The sequence below is a fragment of the Bombus terrestris genome, chromosome 16 (assembly GCF_910591885.1).
Source record: "Bombus terrestris chromosome 16, iyBomTerr1.2, whole genome shotgun sequence".
In the NCBI taxonomy this organism is placed as follows: domain Eukaryota; kingdom Metazoa; phylum Arthropoda; class Insecta; order Hymenoptera; family Apidae; genus Bombus; species Bombus terrestris.
In genome coordinates, this window is record NC_063284.1 from 3,453,096 (window position 1) to 3,473,302 (window position 20,207).

The 20,207-nt window shown below is 38.1% G+C and overlaps 5 protein-coding genes across 13 annotated transcripts in view; 3 read left to right on the forward strand and 2 right to left on the reverse strand.

Moving 5' to 3' along the window:
* The window catches only part of LOC100650751, a 122,297-nt gene extending 109,060 nt beyond the window's left edge, over positions 1-13,237 (reverse strand). The window contains exon 1 of one of the 2 annotated variants that reach the window (XM_020868137.2): positions 12,951-13,237. In XM_020868137.2, coding sequence (XP_020723796.1) covers positions 12,951-12,984 — 34 coding nt within the window. In that variant the 5' untranslated portion in view covers positions 12,985-13,237. The remainder of the gene's footprint in view (positions 1-12,950) is intronic. The other variant, XM_048413034.1, reaches the window with a different exon arrangement.
* LOC100642355 (cell adhesion molecule 2) lies at positions 1,900-12,182 on the forward strand. 7 transcript variants are annotated; one of them, XR_007226668.1, is made up of 8 exons: positions 6,437-6,611; positions 6,948-7,153; positions 7,228-7,363; positions 7,746-7,879; positions 8,495-8,774; positions 8,875-9,015; positions 10,394-10,509; positions 10,891-10,968. XR_007226668.1 is itself a non-coding variant. In XM_048413031.1 (7 exons), the coding sequence occupies exons 1-6, from the start codon at positions 6,494-6,496 to the stop codon at positions 10,462-10,464; spliced, it is 945 nt and encodes a 314-aa protein (XP_048268988.1). In that variant the 5' UTR covers positions 6,438-6,493; the 3' UTR covers positions 10,465-10,509; positions 10,891-12,182. The 7 variants fall into 7 exon arrangements, 4 of the variants coding, with proteins under 4 accessions (XP_012175093.1, XP_048268988.1, XP_048268990.1 ...); XR_007226667.1 differs by having other exon boundaries at positions 10,394-12,182; XM_048413031.1 differs by lacking the exon at positions 8,875-9,015 and having other exon boundaries at positions 6,438-6,611; positions 10,891-12,182.
* A 172-nt stretch (positions 13,238-13,409) lies between the features above and the next one.
* On the forward strand, positions 13,410-15,566 carry LOC105666944 (nucleoporin Nup35). Of its 2 annotated transcripts, none has more exons than XM_012319702.3 (3): positions 13,410-13,562; positions 13,856-13,963; positions 14,039-15,566. In XM_012319702.3, the coding sequence occupies exons 2-3, from the start codon at positions 13,856-13,858 to the stop codon at positions 14,888-14,890; spliced, it is 960 nt and encodes a 319-aa protein (XP_012175092.2). In that variant the 5' UTR covers positions 13,410-13,562; the 3' UTR covers positions 14,891-15,566. The 2 variants fall into 2 exon arrangements, with proteins under 2 accessions (XP_012175092.2, XP_048268987.1); XM_048413030.1 differs by lacking the exon at positions 13,410-13,562 and adding an exon at positions 13,756-13,774.
* On the reverse strand, positions 15,554-17,012 carry LOC100650627 (glucose-induced degradation protein 8 homolog). The gene is made up of 4 exons (XM_003403048.4): positions 16,821-17,012; positions 16,497-16,701; positions 16,022-16,416; positions 15,554-15,864 (listed from the first exon to the last, which is right to left on the reverse strand). The coding sequence occupies exons 2-4, from the start codon at positions 16,615-16,617 to the stop codon at positions 15,688-15,690; spliced, it is 693 nt and encodes a 230-aa protein (XP_003403096.1). The 5' UTR covers positions 16,618-16,701; positions 16,821-17,012; the 3' UTR covers positions 15,554-15,687.
* Positions 17,013-17,202: 190 nt separating this feature from the next.
* Positions 17,203-20,189, forward strand: LOC100650510 (parafibromin). The gene is made up of 4 exons (XM_003403047.4): positions 17,203-17,508; positions 17,936-19,203; positions 19,291-19,432; positions 19,541-20,189. The coding sequence occupies exons 1-4, from the start codon at positions 17,378-17,380 to the stop codon at positions 19,575-19,577; spliced, it is 1,578 nt and encodes a 525-aa protein (XP_003403095.1). The 5' UTR covers positions 17,203-17,377; the 3' UTR covers positions 19,578-20,189.
* Positions 20,190-20,207: the final 18 nt, after the last annotated feature.

The window sequence follows — 20,207 nt, forward strand, 5'->3', positions numbered from 1 at the left end:
TTCACGCTCTCCTTGCTCAATCTTTTTTTTTCTCCCCAAAGGAGAGTTCACTGGAAAAGCTCTCCCTGGCAATTTTCGAGCCTAGTTTTTCACGACGATTCGACTCAGCAAGGTCGTTCATCACCGGGCATTTTACGCACGGGCCAACTGGTCAAACTGACGCGTTGCTTTCGGCGGACGTCTCTGTTTGCCGCTGGCCATGCGAACGACGTTATTAAAATTACGCGCGGCCGAGCACGCGAACCCATTCCCTTTCGCGCGGGGAATTTTAAGTTCGACCACCGGGATTCCATGAATAACGCGGCCAAGCACGTAACGCGCGCGCGAGACCGGAGCCATGTCCGGAAAACTGCGCGTAAATGTCTCCGTGTGCACATGGCCCAATCCCGGATAAGTACAGATATTACAGGCGTGCATATTACACGCAGCTCCGTACAGATGTATTCGCCTGATTTGTTGTATTCACGCCGGTCCAGCGCTGGATTCGCGTTACACGCCTGGCTATTCACGCCGCATTAATCGGCTGCAACCGGAACGCGCCGCGTTTTCCATTTAGTCGATAGACCCTGCAACGACGGATCACCATTTTTCTTCTTTTTTCTTTCCACCGATTTTTTAACGTACGATAACGTGTAGCGACGAGGAAGTTGCGTCTAAAGCGAAATACGAGAGACCAAAAAACGATATAAAAAGTTAACCTGTCATATTTACGTTTAGCTCTCGTTTCCAACGCGGAATTCATTTAGCAACGAGGACTCGCTAGGTTCGGAGTAGCATTCGTCAAGAAGCAAGACGAAAAAACGACATGAAATATAACTAATGAAAGATAGCGACTTGAACCAAAGGAGGGAAGATTCTTGACGAAAAAACGAGTGAAAAGTGTCCTGTGAGCCTTTTACATGCGAGGCTTGCTCGCGGAGGAAATTGAATTTGAAAATGTTGGGGACTCCGCGCAAGTAGAATGGGTCTGTGTGGGGTCAGCCATGCAGGGAACCATCATTTCGTAATCGCCACTGCTCTCTACTCGGTGAATTAGGGTGGCTGTATTATTTATACGAAAGCTGTGTCCACATTCTGTAGCCAGAACCATCTCGTGCAGCCTCGACCAACCGTATTCCTTAATCTTTTCCTCGATTAATGTTACAACGAGTCCAGACGGCGAATATAGCATTCCCGCTGCGCGAAGTTCCCAGATACGTACTACATCCTGCAACTACAAGCACCAGGACATACAGAAGGCATGAAAAACTGTTACTGTATGATTCTACAGACTGCTCCATATACCAGAATCCTCGCATCTTTTGTTCAAATAGCATTTGGTAATTTTCATTTCTTCGCCGATATCACGTTAGCTCGTTTAATCATATAATTCATAATCATTGGAAATCAACGTTGATGAACGAAAGCAATCAGCCTCTTCTACTACCATGACTGATCAATCCCATATCGTATCAGCCACCCGTATCATACCATGAGAGGCAACAACACATCGTGGAAGTAGGGAACGAAGGAAAACAATCAACTGGCAGCAAAAATCCGTATAATTCCTAGCGGAAGAGTCGCCGGGAGCGGGTCGCCCGGAGCGTAGCGTATTTCCCCCCAATTTCGTTAGCGCCTGCACACACGCAACGCAGCGAACGAGGTAGCCTCGCGCAGCGGCAGAGCGAGACGGAGAACTTTGCAGCGATCATCGACTTGGGTTGCTGACGCGTGCGCATTGACCAAGGCACGAACTCGCCCTGTCTCGGTCGGTCGTGTCGGTCCGGCGGCTGCCTTCGTCTCTCTTCGCTCCTCTGCTCCCGGCCGCTCCACCGCCCTTCCCCTACCAACCCGCCCAACCATCCCCACCATCCAACCGTCTCTGTCACTACCAGAGCAGCAGCACCAGCACCTCCAACCACCACCATCGGGCTACAACCACCACACTAGCAAGGGAGCATCATAGTGGTAGCAGCAGCAGCAGTAGCAGCAGCAACACACCAGCACCTCCAGGTTCCCTCTGCTGGTGTGTGCCGATGCCGCAGTAGCGACTGCCTCTCTGGCCCGTATAGATTTTCAATTAGACCGCGCGAAACGTGGAAAATAATGTGCCGCTCCGACACCTGCTGACCGTTCCCGAAGGTCGCTCGTCCGGGTGCCCCTGTGTCCGACGTACCGCACCTCTTCCATACCACGTCGTTGCCCCGAGATCGTAGTCGTCGTGGCCGAGGTGTACACCTGGTGGACGGACAGACAAACGGACAGAGAAAGAGGGAGAAAGACAGATCGATTTCAGTCTCGTGTGCGTGAACAGTGCCAAAAGGCCAAGAGGATGGCCAGCCAGTGACGAGATCTTCGAATGGTCCACGGTCCATGGGGTCGCCAGAGAGGATGCCGTTTCCGGTGAACCACAGGACCCTGCTGTCCAGCTTCGTCGCTCTCTCCGCGTTCATACTACACTCAGGTAGGCCTCAGTGTACCTATTGATGTCACGACGAAACAGGAAAAGCTTCTCTTTGATGAAAGAAGTTGGTCTATCCAAGTTGGTCGGTTCGTTATCCGGTAATCCAAAACGATATTCTCCGAGTTTCGACAATTTTCCAAATAGACTGCGATGGTAGGATGTGGTTCCGAGGATGTCCGATGGATTCTTTTGCTAATGGCTCAGTGACGAAGAGATTCCTAGCGTTCCAACTACTGGTTGGTTAGAGGAATAAATATTTAACTGTGATCCATTGCGTTCGTTGTCGGCTAAAGATATCGCCAGTCAATATTTGAACCGATAACCGGTCTCCACGCGGCTATTCGCATTGTTTGGATGTTTGCACGACAACCAATGGGCCTCTGGCATCCGAGCCACATCGATTTCCGCGTTCCCCCCGTGTAATTTGCGTAATTCCAATATCCTAAACGCGTCGATCTTCCTTAGTCCACGTGGAGATCCCGGGACAATTCTATCTGCCACTCTGGTCATCAATCTTCGGTTCTGTGCTCGGGCAGTTTCGTAAAATCCACGGCCCTGACGTGACAGATTCCAGTTTTCAGTAAAACTCCACGTCCAAAGATTCGATTTAAAGGAATCCAGTTCGAATGAACTGCAGCGCACGTAGATTAAAGATTTCTATGGTGGTAACATGTTCAACATTTGCTCAAGACCTTCCCTCCCTTGTACGTTCAAATGGAAACCAAATTCGTGACAGGGTAAGTTGCTGTTTTTGTTTGTTGTTTGTTTATTTGTCGTTTATTTAACGTTACCACGACGTTAAACGACCAAATGAGAATTAAGAGTCTATTTTCAACGGTGAACACGTCGGTTTACCGTGTAGAGCGCCAACTTCCCTGAGAGAATGGCGGTAATACGGTAACCAACAGACATTTAGATAGGATCCGCTTTGTCGAGGATAGAAATAGGATTCCCGGGCCGCGGAAGTCCAGCAGGATAAGCGGAAAAGTGGATAAATTCCCGGTCTGAATAAAACCTACCGCCGAAACCATTTTTTCCAATTTTTTAACATTACGTATACCAAATGTAACTTGTTGTCACATTTACACTTATACTATAAAAAAATTGGTTACCAAGGTAATTCTTCTGGATTCTTTCACTCGATTAACTGGAATTACACTCTAAATTGGAAGACGCGCCAGATCTAAAATAACGTCCAATCCCATTTTTTATTGAATTTTATAGAAGCCGCGAACGTTTAATTCAAATCCAAAATTTTAATTCGAGTTCAAGCTTGATGAATTATAATAGGAAAGTTAACATAGATTCCAACTGAAATTTCCATTGATTTTGAAGAAGATATTAATTAAAAGTAGCTTCGATTAGAATTGGCCTAAATTCCTGTTCAAATTTCAATCGATCAGATTCGAATTGCTGTAGAAAATCTTCAGTTCGTCCTAAAGCTAACGTAAACTCGAATTAAGGAAAAGGTGCATTCAACCTTATTTAAACGTATCTTGCAATTTCCACCTGAACGAAGATACCACTTTTTTCATCCTAGCGAAAGGAAACATCAGTTTCGAGCAAATAAAAAAAAAAAAAAAAAAAAGAAACGAAAGACGATACAAAGCGACAAGGTGCTGGTTGAACGAGGAAACGACCGAGTCGACAACTTCTTCCGGTCGTCGCGCGAGCATCGGTTAATCGCTTCCAGGACCATTGCCAATCAAGAAACGAGAAAATATACGGGCGCGTAAAGCGGTTCGTGATGTCACGTTCGTTTAAAGACGGGGGCCAGCAGAACGACACAACCGTCGATGGCCTCGCGAAAGCGTATTACGATAGGTCGTTAACTCGAGTACTCTAATTGGCTCAATTTCCGATAAAACTCGCCGGTAAACCGGCACTAGCTTTGAGTCCGTTTAAATAAAACAATACGCCGCGGCTACCCTCTCTCTCTCTCTCTCCCTCTCCTGCTCGGCGCGCCCTCCTTCATTCATTCTTTCTCTCTCCGCTACCCTAACCTTCCTAATTCCAACAAGGAACAAGGAAATTACGCTGCAGCCACTACCTACCGGTCTGATTGCGTTTTCAGAACTCCTGCGCTTTTATACGCTTTTACAGTAGATAATTGTGGTTTCGTCGATACATAGAATTCTCTTTAATTTTGTCCGACGCATGGTAAATACAAATGTTGGGTTGGCAACTAAGTGATTGCGGATTTTGCCATTAGGTGGTAATGACAAAATCCGCAACCACTTAGTTGCCAACCGCGTAGAACCTGTTAACCGTAAAAGGTAAAACAGCACAGACAGAATGAAGATACGTTTAGGCGAAGACAAACTTATTTGGTTGTTACAATCTAACTTAACATCTGGATTTGGTCAATGCTAGATGTTCTCTAATTAAATTGGCGCCACATCAAACGTAGCTGGGTTAGATCAATCGAGCTTTCCGTTTGCTTGATTATACTACACCTCAAATGCATTTACACACAGGCTGTGGGAAATTTTAACGTTCTTCTTATTTATCTTCTTCTTATTTAAACCTATAGAATGTAGCGAATATACTTTGGTCCCTAAAAACTTAGACACCCTGTATATGATAAAAAAATTGATGTTTTTCAAACATTTTAATTTTTATATCCACCTCTGTACATATAATCACGGCTACTAAGCTTCTTATTTTGGGAAATCCCGTGTATGTTAACATACGACTGCCGTGGCAGAAAATTCGATAATTCGAGCCCTGAAAAAATACGGTTGAAGCACGCAAGCTGAAAATTAACGCCGATGGCCGTGTACCGTTTAATTCGAGGCATAAGCGCGTAATACCAGGCGATAATACAGTCGGTAAATAATCTGAGTATATATCTAGCTACTGATTAACCTCCCCTCTAGACAGGTTCGTCCAACCCTCGTCCGATTGCCTTTAATTAAATCGACCGTGTCCGTGTCCGTCACGAGCACGTGCGACCAGCGTCGTGACGCCAGGTGTCCACTCTCCACTCGGAAGATACAACAGCCCTCTATAAATCGCAAATGTTTCTTTTGATGGTTAATCTACACAGCAAACTATTTCATTCCATACAAAAACATTTTCATTTAACAATTTACTAAAATTGAGGTTTCATAAAATTTCGAGTATTTCCAACAGAGCTGTAAAACGGATACGACGCCTTATGGGCAATTCGATGTTAAGTACGATTCCCATCCTCTATTTCGTGGCTCGATCTATTTCAACCACGTGGAATATTGATGTTCATCGTCGAAGATTCCTTCCGTCGTATCCCATCTCGAATAGAAGGACGCGTTTCCAATAAACGTAGCCGTATCTGACGGAAACCGACCGAAAATACCGCAATTTATACCGGTCTGACCTACAATGTTCTCATAGCCCTGATCACACACGGCTGATAGGGGAGAAGCCTTCCTTATCGACCGGCAATACGTTCTTTTAAAAGATCCACAGATCCAACCAAATGGATAATCGAACGAATACGAACGCGATGAGATCGTCGTGAAAAAGGCTGTTTCCGAGGGGAGAAAAAAAATATGGAGTGGAACAGGATGGAAGAAGTTAATTAAGGCCACTCGAAAAAGAAATTGCAACCAACGATTCTCGAATGATGTTTAGTGGGTTGGTAGCATTACCAGTAACGATTGAATAAGGAAATAGGCAGTAATTGAAAATGAAGAAGAGCTTCCTCCCGATACGGTTTTAACACTTCACCCACTTTTGTCAATTTTCCATCGATTCAATCGACGAACAGAATGAAAGGAGTAAAGAATATGATCTATTGAATATCTGACTGGAAATCGCTGATTTTTCACCATCAACAAGACGCAATATAATCGTCCCCTGTATCGTTTCCAATAACCTCTGTCTTTGTTGAAGGGAAGGAAAGAGGAGAGTGGCCGCGATTAAATACCGCTCCAAAGAGAGAAGCATTTGCTCAGTTTCGCAACGTATTTTCCGTTCGATCACGGGTAATTTTAAGAAGCTTACCGCGTAAGAGGATCAACGGCTCGGCTACGGTGCAGTTACAGACATCCTATCGAAGTACCGTCGATGATTCGACAAGAAAAGAGTTTTGTTTCGTATCCGCCGATTGGTTTCGTGTTTGACCAAAGTGATCTACGTCCTTTTAGAGATGGGTTATACGAAATAGATTGGATTCTGCGGAAAGGTAGAGATTTGGACAGTAGATGGCGGGTTTGAGTAGTATGGACTCGTATATAGTCAGACATATAGAAGATCTTACGCTACCACTCATATACCGCATTGAGTAGTACGACGCGTAGTTAAACATCTCTCGAGTATATTTCCGCTAGGTTTTAGATTAATTTAGAAACAGTTTCGAGCATGAAAGTTGCTACTAGGATATACATTGACTACTTAATCGCATGAAAGAATACCCAAAATACATTTAGTTTCGATGAAGATTAAATTTGAACAAATTTAAAATATTTTATAATTTTCTCAGAAAAAGAAATACTACAAGCACGTTGAAAACTCTTTGCAGGTATCGTGGCTCTTCGTATGACGGCCCTACAGATACCACAGCACGTCGTTCTAAACGAAACTGTCCGTATGCAGTGCAACTTCAACCTGGACAAAGAGGTATTGTACTCGGTGAAATGGTACAAAGACGGCCATGAGTTCTATCGTTTCGTGCCTAGGGACGAACCCATGGTGCAGACCTTCCGTGTTCCTGGCGTAAACGTGAACGTGAGTATATCTAGCAGGAATATCCAATCGTTCTCATCTAAAGATTAGAAATCTGTGACGATCTTCGGTTGCAGATACACAATTCCACCAAGATATCGGTAGTATTGAACAATGTGAATCTTACTAGTTCAGGGAGATATCGATGCGAGGTCTCTGCCGAGGCTCCCGCCTTTCAAACCGTGTCTGATCACGCAGACATGACGGTAGTAGGTGAGCAAATTTATTAATTAATTTCCGGCCACTTAACCACTCGATTAACCTCTTGAGACTAGGGGACCCTAGAAAACGAATTGTGCGTTTCTACGGAATCACGTGAGGCATACTATTTCTCTGAGGTACTTGCAGTTGCTTATTTTTAGCAACATGTGCTTTAATTACAAAATTATGGATAAACCGAATTTGACGAGTTTATTCCCTATAATCGCCATAATCGATTAGTAGTTCGTCAATAATTTATACATAATGGTCAGATACAAATATTGTTACTATAAATCAATCAAAGTGTCGGGATATTTACGAGCAACAGTATATGTGAAAATAGATCGCAGAGAGTTTGGCTAATAGAAAAAGGTGAAAATTGCCCTCTTTACAGTTCTTCCTGACGAAGGACCACGAATAACCGGTGGTCGTTCCCGCTACCAAGTAGGGGAGGTGGTCCGCATGAACTGCACATCCGCACCCTCAAAACCGGCCGCCCTGTTAACTTGGTTCATCAACGGCGACCCGGTAAGTACCTCGTAAAAGAGTCTCTCCCTAATGTTCCGCGTCTCTAATTCGACAATGAAAACTCAACTACTACAGTCTATAGATTTATGGGTCTACAGGTCTATACGATCTGCCATAGATATAATTCGCCACGTTCGCTTCAGGACTATTATAAATTACCCCGAGATATAAAACACTAGATCTGTCACTCTTATCTTCCTCGCTTCCTTTTATTCATTCTTCTTTGCCTTCACTTCCTTTTTCCTTCTTCCTTCTATCCCTTCTTCCTTTTCACATTCTATAGCCTTTTTCTCATTTCCTTTTTTCTTTTTTCTCATTTCCCCTTACAAAATCTCAAACGATTATACATCAGATCGATAAAAAATGTTTAACCATCTAAGGAAGCTTATACAGCGACATCTGTCCATCCATTTCCATACTAGACAATTTCTGCCTCTATGGCTAATCGCAACAAGCGAAGGATGTCTCTCATGTAACCGTGAGAAAAGCCGGCATAAAGGCGACCGATGTGAAAAGAGACCGCACAAAGTGAACTCTAATCGCGCATTGCCGGTAGAAGCCGCGACTCTGCCTCTGTCCGTTTTATTGTTAAGAAAACAATCAACGGCTTTTCAGGCCGATACCCAGTACCTGAAGGGACCGCACATTACCGCCGTAGACGAGAAGGGCCTGGAAACCGCGGTATTGGGCTTGGAGTTTCGCGTTGCCAACAAACACTTCAAGCGTGGCGACATGAAGCTCAAGTGCTTGGCGACAATAGCGACCGTCTATCTGCAGAGCAAAGAGGAGAGCGTGGAAGGAGACGAGAGGATCCTGAAAGCCCCGGTGATGGAGAGCCGCGAGACCAGGGCACAGAGCCACACGCGCAACGATTTAATCAATGGTAAAATCCCCGGTAATTCTCCGTCGTTTGACCAAACATTTCGCTAGAAACAACCTAGATGTCACCACTGTTCGGTCAACAATTCGTAAATCCTTTCGATTCGACGTTTCAGACGATTCTATACGGGAAAGTGCAGAAATCAAGGATATAAGATTGTACAATTGACACGGGAACGACTCTACATGATAAAATACATCGAAAGTACAAAATACAATTTTTCTTGGATAAGGTCGAATTTAAAAATTTGTTTAATGTACGTAAACTTAGGTAATTATAGAGTAAATAATCAACAAGGCATACATTCTACAATTGTGAAATGTGTCAATGTTATTATATTTTTTATTTGATTCTTCATGTAGAATCGCCTCTTTACCGACTGTAACGTGATTAATTGGACCCTATACTTCGTTTCTTCTTTTAGTATTGAGAACATTGTCAGCAAACATCGTGACAAATATTAATTCTATGGAAAAAAGAGGATTTACAATACGTTACATATTTTATTAGTTAAACACTAATTTAGGGACTACTGTTTATAGTTGTATTACACGGGTAAATACTTGAACGAAATTTACTGGCCATTGTGTCCGGTCAAGTGAGATACACTTTCAAATGCAAATAAATCGCGAAATTGATTACATTATAGTTTAATTGGCTGGCAATTAAACACTTGCCCGTTTGGGCTTGATAAATAATTCATCAATCAAGACGATGAAGTCATAATTAACCTAATCAAAAAGCATCGAATCGGAAGGATTGATAGTGTTTATCGAAGAAACAAACCTACATGAATAATATACACAACAAACAGATCATCATTTACAGATCGTATCATTTACAGAGAAAAATTAAAAAATATGAGACATGAAATTCTTAGTTATCCAACATCATTATTTCAAAACTTGAGACCCATGTAGGCTGCTTGGAAGATAGAACATTTTCCAAAGTCAAAAAAATCCATTACAAATATAAATACAAATACAAATTTGTCATTACGAATCCAGATACAACCATTTAATTGATTGAATAGACAATGAAGGCGGATCAAGTCCTCTTGAAAAACTGTTTAAATAGAATAGCTTCTTGGAGCAGAAAATTGCTATTGATTTCCTCTTTGCTTTGAAGTGTTTTATTGAAGATCAAGTAATAATGAATATGGGATGACAAAGAGAGTCTTAGATGATGAATGAAAGTAGAAACTTGATCTTGTTTGAAGAATATTCCCTTTCCATTTGCACTATAGAATCTTTAGTACATTGATATAGCTCTGAACATTTGGAGTTGCAAAAAAGAAACATTTTTTTGATATTCTGAATAAAAGCAGTAGTAGGAAGTTGGCAATACTAAGATTCTTTTGCTTTTCTCCATTGTCATTTAAATTCTTTGCTTAGAGCAAACAAATATGCTTGGGACAACAATATTAGTTTTAAGTATTATATAGAACATTATTATAGAATTTTGTATATTGTCCATTTATGCCCAAATAATTATGAACAGTTAATATTGTCGCTTTAAAAATCAGTTCATACAATAACTGAAAAGCATCATGTTCTAAAATATTCTCAGCTCCTTAATGGTTGCAACTTATATTTTGTAAAGCGTATTCTAAGAAAAGATATTTTCTATTTCAGGGAGTGAGGCAACCACGATATTCAACCGGATGATCATTTTTTTGATCACGGGAATCATCCTAGCTCGATAATAACGACAATTGTTTTTCACGTTGCTTCCTAAGAGTGTAAAACGAGTACGTTAGGAGATTGTTCCCATCGTATCTAATACTAATTTTTAAGCCGCGTAATCGTAATTAAATATCATATCGATAAACATAAGGGTGACGTTCGACTAGACGTCTTCGTCGTACAAGTAGTGACAGATCTATCTAACTCTCTATTTCCCCCTTTTTTAATTTCAATTAAACCAAATTCGATTCACTTACCATCATTTAAAAGAAATTAATCTTGAAATTACTTTCGAAAAATTAAATTAATTCAAAATATTTGATTAACAAGATTAAAATCAAATTTTCAGAATATTTATGTGTACAATTTCTCAAAGAAAATTATGAAGAAAAATTCTTTATATATTTGTAGATCTGCCACTAGTAATAAACCAAAATATGTTCTAGGCTCTAAATGTATTCTCGCGTGAAGAAAAGGTTTCATTTAAAACATATCCATGGAACTACCAAAGGGAGGGAGAGAAAGTAAAACAATAAAAGAAAATACAACACAGAATAAATTACTCAAAGAAAAGAAACCAAAGGAAGCATAAATCCGTCTCTCCATATGCATATATATATGTATATTATATATATGTTAGGTCGTCCAGAGATCCTTTTAACAAATGACAAGGAAGTTCTTATTGCTTTCCTATACATTGAAACAATATTATTTTTACTACAATTTTATAAGGGTACTTCTATTTTTACTGCATATCATTTTTTATACATTTGACAAAAAGAAAGGGGGAATCTCTATATGGAAAGCACATGTCTTTCCATCTCAAAATCTTGCTATTGTGTTGTACAAATGCAATGGAAAGCAATCAAGAACAATTTTTGATAGCTAGCTTCACAAACGGATGCTGGGTAATTATTATTTCCACTAAATTGATGTCAATTCATTATGCCATGAACTATATGCTTTTGTTGTATAACAAGTCTTCTTAAAGATATTTTAAATAACAGAAACATACAAATTTTAAGTAAATCTATATCGTTATAAAGATAATAATGTATTCAAAGTTCTATTCAATGAATTCTGGTATTAACTGAAATTGCAATTCTTGAAAAATGGAATACCCAGTGGTGACATAAATGGTGCATCGCATACAACGTAATCTCAGCTACAATACTTTAGGAGCGTATATTTTTATCTAGATTTTTACATTCAATGATCGTGTGACTTCATCACGTTTCAAGTTTTCCCGCGTAAATACGAGGAATTGAGGACAGTTTGGAAATAGGCGCCATTATATGAAAACCACGTTTTAAGCGAAACGTTTTAATGCGGGGAATTATGTATAAAAGTGTGTTATGTCGACATTTTAACTAAAAATATCCTCGCTTTCGTATGTTTGTACAAATTTTCATTTACGACTTTAGCTCAGGGCCCGGAGATTTAACGATCCACCCACGAAATATACATTTCAAAAATCCATCTTTCTTGTAAAATTGCTAGACAACGAAATTTCCAAAAATGATACTAATCCAATTTTTCTTCAAATTATTCTAATGATATCTTAAGGCTATTAAACACTATTGTACATCTAAATTATTTACAGTTGTCTTCCTGCACAAAGCAATTTCACAAGAAAGATCGTTAATTAAACATTGTTAATGCTACTTATCGTTATTTACTGCGAAAATTTTATTGGTGAATTATTTACATTGTTATTTCTAGACTACGGATGTTTATGCACTTTTCGAAAATGTAAAATTTCAAAGATTTTCAGAATGCATATAATATGCGATAATATATAAAATATCAAATTATTTTGATATATTTTATTGCAGTACAATAATTATATATATATATAATTTAATATTATAATATATTATTATATATTTCTATATATGTGTATAAAATAGTATTTATTATAATATGTACTAGATAAAACAAATTTCTATTCAAATTCCACTTCATTATATTTATAAAAATAGAAAATAGCATAATCATCAGCAGTCTAGATATTCCTGTATGCATGTGCGCGAAAATTCAAAAATTACTACGTTACTAAAGTTACTACGACGTGAACTTTTCAGTGCTTTGTATAGTGAACATTTTATCTCTTTTATTAAAAGAAACTTTTGCATTTTTCGCAAATGCTAATTTTGAATATAATTAAGCATGAAAGAGAAAGGAAAAAAGCGAAATTCGCAAACGCGACGTCGTAATGTCTGATAATTAAGCTAAAAACGAATATCTGTTTCTTACATAGTAGCGTATCAAAATCCTGGTACATACTTGTCATATCATAAAAAGTGTTTAACGAAGCTGTAAATATGTATATAATTTTCATCGTTATTAAAATTCACTATTATAATACTCTTTCCGTTTCGTTTAATTCCTTTGTGGACGCGTAATTTAACCTAACCTAATTTTTGATGCAATGCCAATACTCATAAACAATCAAAATCATTAAAAGTTCGATGTGAAAATACTAAAAATGAATGGATTCACTCACCAATAGGAGCGATATTTTCTCTGAAAGAAACCATGACACAAGGCCTGCCATACGTCGCATGAAGAATAATGTGTAAAATATTCCATCTTTATAACTCTTCACTTTTATATGAAAATTCTGATACTATTTGATACACAGGATGTATACACTACTAATTTTCGAATGACATTAAAAATTTTTAATGTAAAATCTATTTGTAAAACGACGCAACGTCACATGTAGACTTCCTTCCGACGCGATTTTCAATATGCAAGTGGCGTTGCTACCGTATCACGTGATCTCGCTGCCTCCTTTCCCGCCAAAAATTCTTGTACCGAAAAATAAAAATTGAAATAAAATAATTATCATCATAACGTTACTTTTTCCATGTATTTTAAGGCTTCATTAATAAAAAGTACACTAAAACTTCGAAAGTGAATGAATCATAACGATAAAGGTTACGAGAAGTTTAAATAATTGTTGTCGGTTTTTACACGATAGAGGAGACATCTGTAAGTAGAAATCAAATGTTGTTCGTTATTTAAATATCTAATCAAACGTTTAAGCGGCTGTGAATATTTAAGTATTTATACACTGCGTTAAAAGTTTTTGGAATTTGTTCAAGTCAAAGTAGTAAGTAATAAAGATAACATACCTAATTTTAAATAATTTACATTGTAGATGTGTACAGTTAAAAATTCTGTGTGTATAACCTCAACCGGCCAAAGTTAACATCTAACGTGTAACATTTAAAGTGTATCAAAACAAACAACATATAGTCTCTCTAATTAAAATAAGAAATATATTAATTTTTTATATCTAACACATAAGCAGTTAATTTTTTTGTAAATATAAATTGTATTAAATACTATGGTACACGATAAAATTTTAAGCAAATATTTGATAATTCCTTATTTTGAATTTAGATGGAACCAATGGCATTAGGATCACCTGTTGGAAGTCCAGTGCAAAGTCCTGGAAGTCCAGGAACTTCTGCATACCTCCCAAATTTCCTTCTAGGTGATTCTACAACGGTAAATAAAACTCATCAAATTACATTGCATAATATTGCGCAATAATTTAAGTAATCACTTTTATTAATGTTTTAGCCTGCCAAAATAAGTTTGATGGGCCCACAAGATATTCTGAAACAGTCACACATTGGTCACAGTGCACTGACCTCTCCACCTTCCCACTATGGTACTCCAGATTATCGTAGTAATCGTCAGAAAGCTGTGTTCGGAAGTGCTAATACTCCTAACACATCACAAATAGTCACGGAAAGCCACACTGGTGGACCTCCAACTAGAGGACTATTTGATACTCTAGAAACTTCTCAAACTGTATCACCCTATTTGTCAGCAACAAATCAAAGTATACCTTGCCATCAACCAAGACTTTTAGTGAATAGTATGAATACTTCTATATTTAATGATGGTGCAATGAGCCCTAATGCAAATGAATCACAAGGTCTTTTGCAATGGGTAACCGTTTTTGGTTTCTCACCTAGTGATATGAATACAGTTTTAGCTCACATCTCGAGCAGAGTTCGCGTAGTGGACAAGCATCCTCCACCACATTCACAGAGCAACTGGATACACTTAAAATGTGCTTCAGAATTAGAAGCACAAAGGGCACTCGCGTGTAATGGAAATATAGTATCTGGATCTATAATGATCGGTTTGATCCCTTGTACAGACGAGGGTGTTATATTAGGATCGGATAAAGAGAGTCGTTCGAGAATGAACGGAAGTATTAAATGTTTCTCAAACCTAGGAAGAGTCACTCAATCGCCAGAATACAATACACCACGCACGCCCATTAGGATACAAAATGCAAGACCACTAGCAGCTGGTTACAATCAAAATCTTAGCTCACAATCAGTGAGCTCACCTGAAAATGTTCCACAGAAATCTACAGGTTTAGTTTCGAAAGCAATGGAATATATGTTTGGGTGGTAATTTCGACTGAAGACAATTGTACATGTTGTTTCGTTAATGACAAATATTATTTAATATGTAATTCTCCTTATGTTTTTATAAAAATCGAATGCAATATAGATATGAATAATCCGAGAGAGGAATATATATATATATATATGTATATATATATATAAGATCCCTAAAATGTCTGTTTACGTTTTTTTACTATCGATAGTACCAAATATAAATCTTTATAAACACCAATTATCACATAATGCTATGTCTAAACTATGTATTTCTCTATTAGTACTTTTTTCTACTTTAAACTACTATCAATATTTAATCGGTTCTATCGCAATATAACATAGCTTATCATTAAGGGACGTTAAAATTACTTTCGCAATGTTGAATCACGTATATTGCATAGATATTAATTGAAATGGTCCGTTTCTTAATATTCTCGTGTTATTTACAAAATATCGGTGAATGTTATGAATATTTTTACAACCTGATAATGAACTTATTTTGGTGTCGCGTCATCGGTATAATGCACATGACGAGACTTATGACAATGACTTCGAATGTTAAAAATTTGCATGATTACTGTAATCGGTGCATTCCTCTCTCTTAATTCGAATCAAATATATATGTATCATCGATATTTTATACATGTTTCTTATAGAAAATAATTAGTACTAAGACTATGTTAAAATGCTCAAGTCTGTTTTTTTCCTAAGCCCTGCTCACATGGTAGACACTAATATGGTACAATCATACGTTCATTTTCTTGTACTAATAAATACATTCATATTGTCCCACACTTTGCCTGTTTACAATTATTTTGGACTCTCAATAGTAGCACTGCCCAAATCTGTCATTTTTGGATACTTCACTTTTTTCTTTTCCAGCTCATCTTGTGCCCAAAGTATCATCTTCAGCAAATTATTTAATCGTGGGCTAGTTGACTCTTTGTGCTCCATCTTCAATATAGCTGCATTCAGCTCGCTTGCTATCTACAGTTTTATAAAAAAAAATATTTGTACTATTAATTATAAAAGCAAATATCATTATTGTTTGTAAAGAAACTTAGTCGATATAAATTCATAAATAAAATTATTATTGCAATCCATTAAGAATAAAAATTAAATATTACAGACAATAATTGTTTACCTTTTGCCTATGAGTTGGATGAAGTAAATCGCTATAAGGGCTCTTATGGGGCTCATCAAAAGCCAATAGAGCTAAAGTACGCTCTAATTCACACAAAATAATATCGTCTGATTCTCCAGCTTCGCTCAGTCTATCTTGAGCAAACTGCAGAGCCTCCTCTATTTTTCCTGTACGAATCAGTTCAATTAGATGCAGCTGCTGCAAATGGAAGTAAAGATATCTATCGTTATCCAATAACTCTGGATGCAGCTGATTCACGAGATCCGTTGCCTCCTGAATACGACCATTTTGAATTGCTTCCCTAATACGAATCCTGTCATCCAAAGAGCTTAGATCTACTGTGGGCTCTACTCCAGACTCTTGTTGAAATTTCTCCGCAGCTTCTTTGAATCCCTCTACACAACAAAACCTGATTGTGACTGATTGATCAAGACACAACAGTTTAAAGTTATATGTTAAGAGAAGAAAATCTAACCTGTAACTAAATAATTCATAATCAAATTGTTCATAGAAACACGTTGTGTGTAAGAATTCTCTTCCAACTTGGCGACCCATTCATCCTTCGTTATGTTATCGTGTTTCTCCGGGTAGCTCATAGTTCTTTGACAATCAGCATCAATGTTTATGACAACCCAAAATATCGTAGACTACTATGTACCTACAGATTCAATCGAGGTACCCTATTGACAGATATTATGGTGATTGTTTGACACAACAGCTGATTCTTTATTGTTTCGAGAGTAAATAAGTTAAAGATATAATCGTCGAAAGTGTGTCTTAAGAACGATTCACAACTCACCAATACTAACGACTCGAAAAAAGTGTAAGTAAATTTCCTGTACAGTAAACTGGAAATATAATGTTGAAAGTATATCTTAATAAAGTTGTGTGGAGAAGTGACGAACAACGAATAACGCTCCGTTCGATATTAATAGCAAACACAATCGAAGTATGCCCCAAAAATTAACGTGCACGAATGATGCGCAAGTGTGTATGGTGATTTATTTTTTGGTTTACTTTACCACCTAGAGGTGGAATAACTGTTTGTAATCATGTGGCGATCTGCATAACCGGCATTCGCCAGATAGTGGCTTTCGATGAAATTGTGGTCACGTGGTCACATTTTTTATAAATTACAAAAAAACGAAAAGATCATCGAATAGGAGACAAATACCCATAAGTGGCAGACCAACAAACAGATCAACCAATCTATAAAACATTTACTGCAAACATATATATACTTTCGTTGGACACTGTAATACTCACAAATGCGCACAGCGTAAAGGCCATTCTTTTCTATCCGCGTTTGATAAAGTAGGAGAAGTTCATACCAACGTTGACAAGGATCTCACAATCATGGCGGACCCATTGAGTTTGCTAAGGCAATATAATGTTAATAAAAAAGAGATAATCGAACGCGAAAATCAAATAATCTTTGGAGAGTTCTCCTGGCCGAAAAATGTGAAAACTAATTATTTAACTTATGGGTAAGTGCTTACTAATTTCCTAGAAAATTAATTGTGGCAACTGTAACCTCGATCTTTCTTTCCACCATTGAACAGTCTTCTGCATGATCTCCTTACCACCGATTAAATACTATACAGTTTGCGAAAAGATTGTCAGTATCTTCAAAGATTGATGAATTAATACTTCAATTTTCAAAACTAGGATGAAAAATCAGTTTTTGTACTTTTTATTTTTGCAATGTCTTTCATTATGTGTTTTGTTTTTTTTGTTTTTTTTTTTTTTGGTTATACAAATCAAAAAAACATATCGCTAATATATCATCCTTTTATTCTATTTTTTAAATTAATGTTGCTACCGATGTACTGTTTTATATTACATACAGAAATTTCTGCTGACATATTAGAATATTTAACAAATAGGATAAATATAAAATGTAATTTTCCATAGATCTGGCAAAGAAGGAACGCCAAAGGAATATTATACTCTTGAGTGCCTCTTGTTTTTACTCAAACATGTACAACTTACACATCCTGTGTATGTACGGCAAGCAGCTGCAGAGAATATACCAGTGGTACGAAGACCTGATAGAAAAGATTTATTGGCATATCTCAATGGTGAGACTGCTACATCAGCCGCCATAGACAAATCTGCTCCTTTGGAAATTCCTACTCAAGTTAAAAGGACATCTGAAGATGGATTGGAAAGTGGGCCCTCTAAAAAGCCACGTTTCGAAGAGACTCATGTCCAGAAAGTTAAAGAGCAACTTGCTGCCAGGCTGGATGCTCCAAAGGAAGCTTCTGTCACAGTGGATAACATTAAGTCCCTTTCTGAGGCAATGTCTGTTGAAAAGATTGCAGCTATCAAGGCTAAACGTTTAGCTAAAAAGCGTACCACAATTAAAGAAAACGATGATATTGGAATGGGATCTGATTTGCGTGTTATATTGATGGATGTTGATGATACGAAAGATATAGTTTCTAGAGAAAGACAATGGAGAACACGCGCGACTATTTTACAGAGTGGCGGAAAAATATTTGCGAAGAATATATTCGCAATTCTTCAGAGTATTAAAGCTCGTGAAGAGGGCAGACAGAAAGGTCCTGCTGCGCCAACACCTATAGTTACCCCACGCTCCACACCCATGCGCCCGTTACCGCAGCCAGCTGTTTACAATCGATACGATCAGGAAAGGTTTATCAGACAAAAAGAAGAGACAGAAGGATTCAAAATCGACACTATGGGCACTTATCACGGCATGACTCTAAAGTCTGTGACAGAAGGCACTAATCCAGCTGTTAGAAAACCGCCAAGTAATCCTTCCACGACTCCTAGTTCCGGCTTGCTACCGACTTCCGCTGCTAAACTTACAGCGCAGCAAGCGGCACAGAATAAGCGTCCTAGCAGAACTCCTATCATCATCATTCCAAGCGCAAATACATCACTGATCACGATGTATAACTCGAAAGATATACTACAGGATCTGAAATACATCAGTAACGAAGAAAAACGTGCACAAGGCTGTAAACGAGAGAACGAGGTCCTTTTGCAACGAAGAAAGGAAGGCGGGCTCACGGTGCCATACAGGGTAGTAGATAATCCACAAAAACTTACAAATGCAGACTGGGAAAGGGTCGTGGCGGTATTTGTAATGGGTCCAGCTTGGCAATTCAAGGGTTGGCCTTTCGATGGTAACCCTGTTGAAATTTTTTCAAAAAGTAAGTTTACTTTCTTTGCCATATGAATAATATAATATTCATTAGTACGAGAGCAGAATTTAATTTGGTTAATTTTTATTTTTATAGTTTGTGCATTTCATTTAAAATACGACGAAATGAGGCTAGATACAAATGTGGCACGTTGGGCAGTAACAGTGATAGAACTAAGCAGAACAAAAAGACATTTGGATCGGGCAGCATTAATGGTATTCTGGGAACATCTTGACAAGTACGTACTTGTCGTTTACATACATACATGTCTACGTATCTATTCATAGAACCTTCAAATACGCATATAATACTCCAATTACTTTACCTGGTATCTTATTTCTTACAGGCATATGATTAAAAACAAGCCACATCTTCGATTTTAAACTTGATCCTGTTCAAGACCACGGTTATCGTTAACATGGGTGCACGATTTTTGCTAGCTTACACGCTGAGACATTGTATATATTACTGAGCAAATCAACATGTACATACATATATACAGACATATGAATATTCGAAAAATGCAAAAATTTGTCGCGTGTATACCCATTACAAGAGCTTGGCAATAAATTAAGACTAATCCTCACATGTTCACCCAATGAACATATATTCGTAGTAGGACATACATGAGAAACAATTCATACGCGTAACTTTGTTAATCTTTCGATTCGATTTTACATAGTATTTTGGATTGCAAGATTAATATCCTCATGTAACGTTCACGTAGTAAAGTTCTTACTATGGTATCGATTACTCTAGTATAAACTGATGTGCCTATTATTAAGCGAGCAACAGCAAGCATTATTCTTAAATATATGGAACGTAAGAAAGATTGTGTTTCGTATATCCGTACATGTACCAAAAACAAAGCAACACGAACGACTGATAAAGAAAGAGGTAGAGAGAAGAAAAGAAAATGTTCACGGGGTGGTACATCCCGTGAAACGTATATTACAGAACCAAATAAAAAATAACTAGTATATATCGCTTATGTATCTCAGTGTTTGTCTTTT

Excerpts from the sequence above, each read along its gene's own strand:
- LOC100642355 (XM_048413031.1), top strand. The coding sequence starts at position 6,494 with ATGATTCGACAAGAAAAGAGTTTTGTTTCGTATCCGCCGATTGGTTTC. Across the intron at positions 7,154-7,227 it reads TTCCTGGCGTAAACGTGAAC|ATACACAATTCCACCAAGAT; the intron begins GTGAGTATATCT and ends CTTCGGTTGCAG. Across the intron at positions 7,880-8,494 it reads GGTTCATCAACGGCGACCCG|GCCGATACCCAGTACCTGAA; the intron begins GTAAGTACCTCG and ends ACGGCTTTTCAG.
- LOC105666944 (XM_012319702.3), top strand. The coding sequence starts at position 13,856 with ATGGAACCAATGGCATTAGGATCACCTGTTGGAAGTCCAGTGCAAAGT. Across the intron at positions 13,964-14,038 it reads TTCTAGGTGATTCTACAACG|CCTGCCAAAATAAGTTTGAT; the intron begins GTAAATAAAACT and ends TTAATGTTTTAG.
- LOC100650627 (XM_003403048.4), bottom strand. The coding sequence starts at position 16,617 with ATGAGCTACCCGGAGAAACACGATAACATAACGAAGGATGAATGGGTC. Across the intron at positions 16,417-16,496 it reads TATGAATTATTTAGTTACAG|AGGGATTCAAAGAAGCTGCG; the intron begins GTTAGATTTTCT and ends TTTGTTGTGTAG. Across the intron at positions 15,865-16,021 it reads ATCCAACTCATAGGCAAAAG|ATAGCAAGCGAGCTGAATGC; the intron begins GTAAACAATTAT and ends ATAAAACTGTAG.
- LOC100650510 (XM_003403047.4), top strand. The coding sequence starts at position 17,378 with ATGGCGGACCCATTGAGTTTGCTAAGGCAATATAATGTTAATAAAAAA. Across the intron at positions 17,509-17,935 it reads ACTAATTATTTAACTTATGG|ATCTGGCAAAGAAGGAACGC; the intron begins GTAAGTGCTTAC and ends AATTTTCCATAG. Across the intron at positions 19,204-19,290 it reads TGTTGAAATTTTTTCAAAAA|TTTGTGCATTTCATTTAAAA; the intron begins GTAAGTTTACTT and ends TTATTTTTATAG.